This window comes from Dromiciops gliroides, chromosome 3, assembly GCF_019393635.1.
Source record: "Dromiciops gliroides isolate mDroGli1 chromosome 3, mDroGli1.pri, whole genome shotgun sequence".
Classification (NCBI taxonomy): Eukaryota; Metazoa; Chordata; class Mammalia; order Microbiotheria; family Microbiotheriidae; genus Dromiciops; species Dromiciops gliroides.
In genome coordinates this window covers 18,097,963-18,110,313 of record NC_057863.1, presented here as the reverse complement: position 1 = coordinate 18,110,313, position 12,351 = coordinate 18,097,963, and the positions used below count along the sequence as shown (strand labels likewise).

The window sequence follows — 12,351 nt, the reverse complement described above, 5'->3', positions numbered from 1 at the left end:
AACAACAATATAGAAAAGGAAGAGAGGAAAGTTTTGTCCAGAGGGGCGATTTTTTTTTTTTTGTCCTCATGAACCGACGCTTTGACATTGGTCTTGCAAAGGGAGGGCCTCTGCAGAGAATACATGTTACAGATGGTGTATATTATAACAGAAAGAGAAAAAAAACAACAAAAACAACAAATCAAAACTGTTCATTTAAAGTCTCTGAAAGTCTTTTCTTAGATGTCCTCTAGGTGTAGTCGTGGAATGGAAGTCTTTTCAGGGGTTGATGTGTGGATGCTGGTAATCAGCCAGAAAAATTTCCTACAAAATTGAGCTTAACACAACTTTAAAATAGCTTTGTCAATAATCAAATCAAACAATGAAAGTTCTCAAAAACATGTCTAAGGGAATTCAGAATCTTAGTTGTTACACATGAAACATATAATAAAACAAAAATTAAAACATTCTTTAAAATTATAATCTTACTATAGTCCCCCCTTATGGAGGGTAATTGAGAAGACAATTGCTGCGATATTAATTTTTAAAAATAATTTTTATCTTTGTTTCATCACTTTTTGCATCATCTGCCTAATTATCCTCATGCCATTATGAGAAATTAGAAAATCTAATATAATTGGTAACAGGTGTCAAGGCCAAATTCAACACTGTTATTTATCATGGCACCTGAGATAATTATGGGGGTTACCATAAAAGAACAGAGAAATGATGGGATATGAGCATTCCCACACTTGAGCTATATGTACTGTCCATGCAGTATGCCAGGCTTAAAATAGGTGGATGGAATATATGTCCATGCCACCGAACATATTGGAGGAAACTGAGTCAGACTTAATCAGATGCATGGGATTGAGATGGTCCATGGCATCAGGCATATAGGAGGGAGCATAGAAGCCAGGTGTAGAAGTGAGATGGGTGGGATCAATACTTCCAGCCATCTGTACAATATTGTGGGGAAAAATAAAATAAAATATTAAACCAAGAGAATCCAACCTCAACATTAGTCAAAAGCCGTTCCCTCGGCCATACCTTGACTTCATGCATGTCTCCCCTCATGTGACAATTCAGTGTCTGCTCTTGCATGTATTCCTCTTGTGATTGGATGGCACCTTGGCCAACTGGCATCTGATAACTCAGAATAAAGGTAATTAGTGTCTTAAATGATAAGTTCCCATAATCCAAGTCTCATATGGATTTAAAAATTGAGGATAATAAATGATTGCAAAAAATGTGAATACATCTTGACTCAGAACACAATATATAATTATGCAACAATTTCAAATAATACCCCTTTTTTTTAACTTAGTATACAATTACTTTTTTGAAAAATCTGAACATATTTAAATACAAGTTAAAGCACAACACAATCTCAAACAAAACTTTTTTTTTGAAAAAAGAAAACTTTTACAAATGTTCCCCTCTTTTTTTTTTTTTTTTTTGGAATATGCTTATCAAAAATAATACTTCTAGAATCAATTTATACTTGCCATGGCAACCAATTTGCCAGGGAAATGCTTTAAAGAGTTTGATCAAATAATCAGTTGAGAAAAAATAACAAAAACAAACAACTCAGAATATGGGAGCACAATACTCCTAGAATTAACATTGTATTATGAAATCAAAACCATGTTTCAAAATTAGATAGATGAATGAATAGAAGAAGATACACGTGGAACAATAAAAGACAATGAAATTCAAACTAAGGAAATCTAAATGAGCATGAACTTAATATTAATAAGAGTATTATAAAATATAAACTTGATTACATGACTAAAAAGCTTTTACAAATATTCTCCTTGTTTTAGAAACTAAGTATAAGACACAATCTCAAAAGCATTAAAATCTCTATGAAAATAAACCCATACCATTAATTTCAAAATGTATGTGTAATAGCATAGAAATCCTATGTAACCTCTGAACTGACATTATTACTCTGAGTGAATTCAGAACACTTTTGATTCCGATATCTAAAATCCCCAATACTCATATCAATACCTTGCTGCTTACTTCTACATTTCTCTAAAATATATACCCTTCCATGGCAAAAGAAGCAGAGTCTTGAACTATGTTGATGGTTGTCATTCTTATTCATCTTAAGTTTTTCTTCTTTAACCCCTTTATATTGTCTGTCAGTCTTTTCACCATACAAATGCTTTATAAGATTACTAATTAAAGACAAAAGCAGGTTAGCAAAATTATGAACAAAACAGGCATATGTGGAATTTAAAGGGTTTTCTAAAGTTGTCTCAGAAGCACAGCCAGGCTGGGGAAGGGCTGAGCCTGAAGCTGCAAATGTAGTTAGAGAAAGTTGCGCATGAGCATCAGATCTCTGGACTTCCCAGGCCTGGGAAGCAATGGGCTTGGCCATGGGAGGAGTAGAGGGTGGGGTCTGGAGAGGAGGGGAGGGACCAGAGCAATTTGAATCAGACTTGATTTTGAACTCAGGCCTGGATTCCTCTTCCCCCACTTTGCCTCCAGGTGCTAGGGGATTAAAAGCTTCTAGAGGGTGGGTCATTGCCTCCAGGCATGCAAAATTAGAGCAACAATTACTGTTAGAACTGGGAAAAGCTGCAGGAATCTCTTCAGGTTTCTCTGAAAAAGCATGGTTGGGAGAGGGGGAGATATTTCTTTGTGGGAGTACATTGCTGGCTCTTCTAACAAAAATAAAAAGAAAAATAGAAAATCCACAAAAACAAAGCATTAACATGATCTTATCTCCCATTTGTCTGGTTAAACAGACTAAAATCAAAAATAGGGTAATTAGGGAGTTTAAAAGGTCCATTCGAAAAAATTTAAAGGGAAAACACAGCCAGTGCGCCAGTACTTAGCAGTTTAAAGGGTAGGGGAAATTTCTTACCCAACCAGAAGATCAGAAGACAGGTTTAGCTTTCCTCTTCGTGGTCAGCCATCTGTTAAGGGCTAAAATTCTAGCTAAACTGTCTAAAATATCTAATGAGTGGTCGCCAATAAATTATAAGCTTTAGCAAGAGTTAAACTTTTAAGCATTTATTAAGGAGAATAAGAATTTGGTAAAGAGAGAGAAAAAGGCCTAGATTCCTATCTATTAAAGGGAGAGCACATTTCTAGCTCCGCTCTCCACCAGAGTCCAAAGGAAAAAAGCCCGAGACTGAGCGCCAGTCTCTTCCTCCTCCCACTAGTCCGCGTCACTTCCTGACTCCTGAAGAAAAGACTCCTGGTCTTGCCCTCAAAGACCTTCGCTTCATGGGCAGAACTCTTCTACAGTTAGTATCCAGCAGGTGGCGTTATTCCAATCGTTACAGTCCCCCCTGTTGTTCCTCAAGAAACAAAATGTTTCCTTGACGGAACAGTAAAAAGAATATAATAACTATTGCTAGCTAATAATATGTGAACAACAATATAGAAAAGGAAGAGAGGAAAGTTTTGTCCAGAGGGGCGATTTTTTTTTTTTTGTCCTCATGAACCGACGCTTTGACATTGGTCTTGCAAAGGGAGGGCCTCTGCAGAGAATACATGTTACAGATGGTGTATATTATAACAGAAAGAGAAAAAAAACAACAAAAACAACAAATCAAAACTGTTCATTTAAAGTCTCTGAAAGTCTTTTCTTAGATGTCCTCTAGGTGTAGTCGTGGAATGGAAGTCTTTTCAGGGGTTGATGTGTGGATGCTGGTAATCAGCCAGAAAAATTTCCTACAAAATTGAGCTTAACACAACTTTAAAATAGCTTTGTCAATAATCAAATCAAACAATGAAAGTTCTCAAAAACATGTCTAAGGGAATTCAGAATCTTAGTTGTTACACATGAAACATATAATAAAACAAAAATTAAAACATTCTTTAAAATTATAATCTTACTATAGTCCCCCCTTATGGAGGGTAATTGAGAAGACAATTGCTGCGATATTAATTTTTAAAAATAATTTTTATCTTTGTTTCATCACTTTTTGCATCATCTGCCTAATTATCCTCATGCCATTATGAGAAATTAGAAAATCTAATATAATTGGTAACAGGTGTCAAGGCCAAATTCAACACTGTTATTTATCATGGCACCTGAGATAATTATGGGGGTTACCATAAAAGAACAGAGAAATGATGGGATATGAGCATTCCCACACTTGAGCTATATGTACTGTCCATGCAGTATGCCAGGCTTAAAATAGGTGGATGGAATATATGTCCATGCCACCGAACATATTGGAGGAAACTGAGTCAGACTTAATCAGATGCATGGGATTGAGATGGTCCATGGCATCAGGCATATAGGAGGGAGCATAGAAGCCAGGTGTAGAAGTGAGATGGGTGGGATCAATACTTCCAGCCATCTGTACAATATTGTGGGGAAAAATAAAATAAAATATTAAACCAAGAGAATCCAACCTCAACATTAGTCAAAAGCCGTTCCCTCGGCCATACCTTGACTTCATGCATGTCTCCCCTCATGTGACAATTCAGTGTCTGCTCTTGCATGTATTCCTCTTGTGATTGGATGGCACCTTGGCCAACTGGCATCTGATAACTCAGAATAAAGGTAATTAGTGTCTTAAATGATAAGTTCCCATAATCCAAGTCTCATATGGATTTAAAAATTGAGGATAATAAATGATTGCAAAAAATGTGAATACATCTTGACTCAGAACACAATATATAATTATGCAACAATTTCAAATAATACCCCTTTTTTTTAACTTAGTATACAATTACTTTTTTGAAAAATCTGAACATATTTAAATACAAGTTAAAGCACAACACAATCTCAAAGAAAACTTTTTTTTTGAAAAAAGAAAACTTTTACAAATGTTCCCCTCTTTTTTTTTTTTTTTTTGGAATATGCTTATCAAAAATAATACTTCTAGAATCAATTTATACTTGCCATGGCAACCAATTTGCCAGGGAAATGCTTTAAAGAGTTTGATCAAATAATCAGTTGAGAAAAAATAACAAAAACAAACAACTCAGAATATGGGAGCACAATACTCCTAGAATTAACATTGTATTATGAAATCAAAACCATGTTTCAAAATTAGATAGATGAATGAATAGAAGAAGATACACGTGGAACAATAAAAGACAATGAAATTCAAACTAAGGAAATCTAAATGAGCATGAACTTAATATTAATAAGAGTATTATAAAATATAAACTTGATTACATGACTAAAAAGCTTTTACAAATATTCTCCTTGTTTTAGAAACTAAGTATAAGACACAATCTCAAAAGCATTAAAATCTCTATGAAAATAAACCCATACCATTAATTTCAAAATGTATGTGTAATAGCATAGAAATCCTATGTAACCTCTGAACTGACATTATTACTCTGAGTGAATTCAGAACACTTTTGATTCCGATATCTAAAATCCCCAATACTCATATCAATACCTTGCTGCTTACTTCTACATTTCTCTAAAATATATACCCTTCCATGGCAAAAGAAGCAGAGTCTTGAACTATGTTGATGGTTGTCATTCTTATTCATCTTAAGTTTTTCTTCTTTAACCCCTTTATATTGTCTGTCAGTCTTTTCACCATACAAATGCTTTATAAGATTACTAATTAAAGACAAAAGCAGGTTAGCAAAATTATGAACAAAACAGGCATATGTGGAATTTAAAGGGTTTTCTAAAGTTGTCTCAGAAGCACAGCCAGGCTGGGGAAGGGCTGAGCCTGAAGCTGCAAATGTAGTTAGAGAAAGTTGCGCATGAGCATCAGATCTCTGGACTTCCCAGGCCTGGGAAGCAATGGGCTTGGCCATGGGAGGAGTAGAGGGTGGGGTCTGGAGAGGAGGGGAGGGACCAGAGCAATTTGAATCAGACTTGATTTTGAACTCAGGCCTGGATTCCTCTTCCCCCACTTTGCCTCCAGGTGCTAGGGGATTAAAAGCTTCTAGAGGGTGGGTCATTGCCTCCAGGCATGCAAAATTAGAGCAACAATTACTGTTAGAACTGGGAAAAGCTGCAGGAATCTCTTCAGGTTTCTCTGAAAAAGCATGGTTGGGAGAGGGGGAGATATTTCTTTGTGGGAGTACATTGCTGGCTCTTCTAACAAAAATAAAAAGAAAAATAGAAAATCCACAAAAACAAAGCATTAACATGATCTTATCTCCCATTTGTCTGGTTAAACAGACTAAAATCAAAAATAGGGTAATTAGGGAGTTTAAAAGGTCCATTCGAAAAAATTTAAAGGGAAAACACAGCCAGTGCGCCAGTACTTAGCAGTTTAAAGGGTAGGGGAAATTTCTTACCCAACCAGAAGATCAGAAGACAGGTTTAGCTTTCCTCTTCGTGGTCAGCCATCTGTTAAGGGCTAAAATTCTAGCTAAACTGTCTAAAATATCTAATGAGTGGTCGCCAATAAATTATAAGCTTTAGCAAGAGTTAAACTTTTAAGCATTTATTAAGGAGAATAAGAATTTGGTAAAGAGAGAGAAAAAGGCCTAGATTCCTATCTATTAAAGGGAGAGCACATTTCTAGCTCCGCTCTCCACCAGAGTCCAAAGGAAAAAAGCCCGAGACTGAGCGCCAGTCTCTTCCTCCTCCCACTAGTCCGCGTCACTTCCTGACTCCTGAAGAAAAGACTCCTGGTCTTGCCCTCAAAGACCTTCGCTTCATGGGCAGAACTCTTCTACAGTTAGTATCCAGCAGGTGGCGTTATTCCAATCGTTACAATATATAACTGATATATATAGTGATGATCTCATCATCATAGGCCCTTCTTCCCCCTATGAAGTTCATAGCTCCTCCAAACCTTCTCATTCTGTGAGATTCTTGTTCATGTCTTTCCACAAATCCTTCTTAGTGGGTCCAGCTAATACATAGAGACCAATGGGTAAAATCAAGGCAACCAATATTGATTGGGTGTCTACTATATGCCAGAAACTGTTTTAGGCTCTGAGTTTGAAAGAAAAGAAAAAATAAGTAAAAAATAAAACAGCCTCTACTCTCAAGATCACAGTCTAATGGAGAAATGACATGCAATATATAGTTAGAATAAATTGTAGATAATCACAGAGGGAAGGCACTAGCATTTAAACATCATTTTAATAGATACAATTTTTTTGTGTGAAGGCAATGAGGGTTAAGTGACTTGCCCAGGGTCACACAGCTAGTAAATGTCAAGTGTCTAAGGCCAGATTTGAACGCAGTTCCTCCTGAATCCAAGGCCAGTGCTTTATCCACTGTGCCACCCAGCTGCTCCCAATACATTTTATTTTATTTTATTTTATTTTATTTTATTTTATTTTTTGGTAAGGCAATTGGGGTTAAGTGACTTGCCCAGGGTCACACAGCCGATACATTTTATTTTGACAACACAATTGACACTTTCCAACAAATAACCAAATGAGACTGAGAGGTATCATGGCATACAGCTGGGGCCCTAAACTTGGAATCAAGAGAATATGAATTTTCTGTCTCTGATACTTCTCCCTCCTCCCTCCAGCAGCTGCTTCACTCTTGGCGGGTAGAGGGAGAAAGTACCTGAAGGGCCAAAGCTGGAATCCATGCCTGTTCAGGAGGGTTCTCTTCCCTTCAGCCTTCTTGCTAGTTTTCCTTCTCCTTTTCCTTTCTTGGCCAGGTACTAAACTCCTACCCATACCCTGTGCCAGAAAGAACCCAGAATCCCATTCACACTCTTACCTTGAGACCCACAACCTCCTTCCAAATGAGTATGGGCTGCTTCTCTACGAGCCAGACACCCAGATGCATCCTAGACTTTGTCATCAGCCTTCTACTGTGTCCTTCCTTCCCTGAAACTGAATACTTCTAAGTGTTTTGTGCTCCCTACTTAGACTGTGAGCACCTTGAGGGCAGGGACTGTTTTATTTTTCTGTTTGTTTCCTTAACATTTGGCACAGTGCTTTTTATTCATAGCTGTGTGACCTTGGGCAAGTCATTTAACTTCTCCATTTCCTCATCTGCAAAATGGCAGTGGGTTTGTCAGTGATGACCTCTAAGGTATCTTATAACTTGAAATCTATGGTCCTGTGATCCTAAGTCCCACTCCAAGAATATTCCCTCAAAGAAGTTAAGTAATACAATTTAGGAGAATGGCTACCACTGAAAGTTCAAATCATTCTCTATTTTGTGTAACTAACCTTTGTTGACAAAAGTAGTTCTATGATTTAACTCTAATAACTTGATACTGACATTGTCCATTGTTCTTCCCTGAAGTTTTGTTGTATTTTGAGTTTTGTTTATGGAGGCATTGTGGTCCAGTGGTTAGAACACTGGCCTCGGAGTCAGGGAGATGTGAGCTCAAGTCCCATCTCTGACATGTATTGGCTAAAAGAGACCTTGGGTAAGTCAGTTCAACTCTTTCTGCTTTGGTTAGTTCTCAAAAACTGAGAAGTTACTGACCTATTTGAGTAAGAATAATTTTTTTTAACTGGGAATTCCAAACTACCAATGAAATCACAAGTCCTAGAAAAACAAAACAACACACAACCAAGCCATTGCCTTCATTGACACTGTTAGAGTCAGTGTGTCCATTGTTCCTTGAACTGTGCTTTTTTCCTTCTGTTTCACTTTATAAAAGTCTTCTGGAAAAGCTTCCTTAAAATTGTTGTCATTTTTTTTCAGTCATTTGATTCATTGTGACCCCATTTGGGGTTTTCTTAGCAAAGATCCTGGAGTGGTTTGCTATTTCCTTCTCCAGCTTATTTTACAGATGAGGAAACTGAGGCAAACAGAGTTAAGTAACTTACACAGGGTTACACAGTCAGGAAGTGTGTGAAGCTAGATGTGAATTCAGGAATATGAGTCTTCCAGACTCCAGACCTGGCACTCTATCCACTGCACCAACCAGTGAACAAAGGGAGGAAAATTATAGATGGGAAGATGAGTAGGGGAAGGGGAAATAGGAGCTTTTTTTTCTTGTTTCCTGAAGGTTTACAGATAATTTGGGACTCTTCAAGATCTGTTTATTAAGCCCAGCTGTCCTCCTACCAATTAGGACTGTCCAAAAAAGGAGTAATCTTCCTCAGGAGGAAGTGGTTTCACCACATCATGTAAGTCTTCAGCTGAAGGCTGGCTGATGGCTCATGAGACAGGTTATAGTGGGGGTATTTGAGCCTTTTCTGGGATGGTTTTTTTTTTATCCAAGTAATTAAGAAAAATGTTCAATGGAACAGGACCAGCATGGAAGCCCAGTACACCTCACTGGAGACTGCTTGCTAAGGTGAAAAGTCAATGATTAATGAATGCCTTTGGGTATGGCCCCTCTGTCAGTCCCATATCCACCTGACTCTACCATTGCCCACCCCTCCTCTGACACATACTGGCTAAGAGACCCTGGGCAAGTCAGTTCAACTCTTTCTGCTTTGGTCAGCTCTTAAAGATTAAGAAGATACTGACCGGTGCAGCTAGGTGGCGCAGTGGATAAAGCACCGGCCCTGGATTCAGGAGTACCTGAGTTCAAATCCGGCTTCAGACACATGACAGTTACTAGCTGTGTAACTTTGGGCAAGTCACTTAACCCCCATTGCCCTGGAAAAAAAAAAAAGAAGATACTGACCTATTTGGGTAACAACAATAGCAGAAGAGACTTTATCAAATCCTTTTAGAAAATCTAGATGAACTCTCTATAATCTATGCAATCATAAGCTCATAGATCCAGAGTTGAAAGGGAACTCAAACACGAGTACAAAACCCTCATTTTACAGATAAGGTGGCTTGCCCAAGATCACACAGCTTCTATGCAGCAAAGCAGCATTTGAACTCTCATTCTCGGGCACCTAACTGTCTTCTCCCTTCTGGTGAAGTCTGGGCAAATCACTCCCCGACCCTGGGCTTCTGTGTCTCATCTATAAAATGAAGGGATTGAATTATTTTTTTTAATGTATAAGGTATTTTATTGTTTCCGTTACATGTAAAGATAGTTCTCAACTTTTGTTTATACAAGCTTTCCAATTTCAGATTTTTCTCCCTCCCTCCCCTCCCTCCCCCCTCCCCTAGACAGCAGGTAATCTGATATAGGTTATATCTATATATCTCTATACATATACATATACATATATATATACACACACACATATATATATACACATAATAACATTAATCCTATTTCTGCATTAATCCTGTTACAAGAGAAAAAATCAGAGCAGTGATGCAAAACCTCAAAATAGGAAAAAAAAAACCAGTACCCAAAACAAAAGAAATAATATGGTTCAATCAGCATCTATACTCCACAGTTCTTTCTTTCTTTTTTTTTGAAGGGATTGAATTATAAAATCAACATGAGGGGGCGGCTAGGTGGCGAAGTGGATAAAGCACTGGCCCTGGATTCAGGAGTACCTGAGTTCAAATCTGGCCTCAGACACTTGACACTTACTAGCTGAGTGACCCTGGGCAAGTCACTTAACCCCCATTGCCCCGCAAAAAAAAAAAAAAAAATTTTAAATCAACATGAGAATGTAAAATCCCAAGCTATGTCCTAACAGTCCCCTTGGTGACCTTGCCTCCACACTTGTTCATCTATTTCCCTTTAGTTCCCATTATATCAAATGTTAATAGTCACAGTATTATCAAAGAGCAATTTCCTGAATAGTCCTTTGGTTGCTCATCGTCTGTTCCTCGCTCGTATCTCCTCAGAATTACAATCGACCTCCCGTGATGGCATTAGCTGTGCCAGTGGCTGTAAGATTCCTCCAGCGGGGAAACAAGGAGCTCAGCAGAAATATGTCAAGTTACCTTTCCCTGGCTGCCATCACCAATCCCGATCTGCTGGCAGAGTACACCGATGCAATAGTCAAGAGCATCCTGCAAGGTACAGTGGGAACCCTGAATCCCAGATCATCTTCTATGGTGGTTGTCTGTGTCTAAAAACAATCTGGTTGAGGTGGGACAAGTGTTTTATAGAAAGAAGCTTTTTATGTAGGTTTAGTATTGTTTGAAGGGCAGTATAGTTTCATGGAGAGAAAACCTGTCATAGTCAGGAAGAATTGGGTTTGAGTCTTAACTGACACAAAGCATTTATGTTAGAGGCAACTGGGAGGTACAGTGATTAGAGCCTTAAACCTGGAGTCAGGAAGATCTAAGTTTGAATGCAATCTCAGCTACTATCTGTGCAACCCTGAGCAAGTCACTTAACCTCTGCCTGCCTCAGGTTCTTCATCTGTAAAATGGGATAATAATCACTGTTACCTCTCTGGATTGTTGTGAGGATCAAATGAAATAAAATTTGTAAAGTGCTTTGCAAACCTTAAAGTCCTATGTAAATTCTCACTAATAGTTATAGTAATATTTGGAAGGATGGGCAAGAACTTAACTCTTGGCTTCCTTAGGCAGCTCTCCAAGGCTGTAATTACATAGAAGCTGCTGACCTACTTTGGTGATGGGTTCCTTTTCCTCCTAAATGTGTTCCATCAATACGTGGAGTGATTCAAAACTGATAAAATCACAGACTTACCCCCCCACACACAACCCATAAACAATGTATCAGTTGCTCTTTATTTTCCATCTGCTTTATCAAATGAACATTGGATTTCCAAAGGAAGGGAGGAGCTGTTAGACTGATAGGATCAAAACATTCCACTAAGAAGTTTTTCATACATCTTCAATTTTAACATGTTTTCAATAGATTCACCCTTTCCTAAAATCTGGATTCACTCTTCCCTAAACACTTGATGCTAGTAGTTTCCTCCCTGAGGTTATTGCCAATTTATTCTGGATACATCTTATGTGTAAATAGTCATTTGCATATTGTCTGCCCTATTATGTAAAGAGCTCTGTGAGGGCAGAGAAGGTGGGGATTTTTTTCCCCTTTCTCTGTACCTTGAGTGTTTAGCATGGTGTCAGGCACATAGTATGTGCTTTATAAATGACTACTGACTGACTGACTGACTGACTTCTATTAAAATTCAATCACTGAAAAAAAAAAAAAAGGGCAGCTAGGTGGCACTGTGGATAGAGCACTGGTCCTGGAATCAGGAGTACCTGAGTTCAAATCTGGCCTCAGACATTTAACACTTACTAGCTGTGTGACCCTGGGCAAGTCACTTAACCCCAGGTGCCTCACTTAAAACAAAAAACAAACAAACAAACAAAATTCAGTCACTGTATTTCTGTTCATTGGCATTGGCATTAAAATGTGAGGCAGCATGCATGGGGTCAAGTGTGTTAGACAGAGGGAGCATCAGGAGAGACTGGGATGGATACAAGTCCTGCCTCTCTATGGCCGTGGGAAAGTTACTTCATTTTTCTAATCTGCAATTTCCTCATATATCAAGTGAGGAGGATGATAACAGAACAATGTTCTAGTGGAACAGTGGGTGCAAAGCTGAAGAAGTGTGTGAGCCAATGAAGGCAGAGATCCTGGGTTTGAATCCTGGCTTGAACACTTATTACCTGTGTAACATGGGGAGACCTCCTTC

At 38.2% G+C, this 12,351-nt stretch overlaps 1 protein-coding gene across 1 annotated transcript in view; it reads left to right on the top strand.

Annotated features, from left to right (window-relative positions):
* VEPH1 (ventricular zone expressed PH domain containing 1) overlaps positions 1 to 12,351 on the top strand; it is a 219,469-nt gene that overhangs the window by 44,146 nt on the left and 162,972 nt on the right. Inside the window, exon 4 of the mRNA XM_043996166.1 lies at positions 10,571 to 10,745. Within this exon, the coding sequence (XP_043852101.1) occupies positions 10,571 to 10,745 (175 nt within the window). The remainder of the gene's footprint in view (positions 1 to 10,570; positions 10,746 to 12,351) is intronic.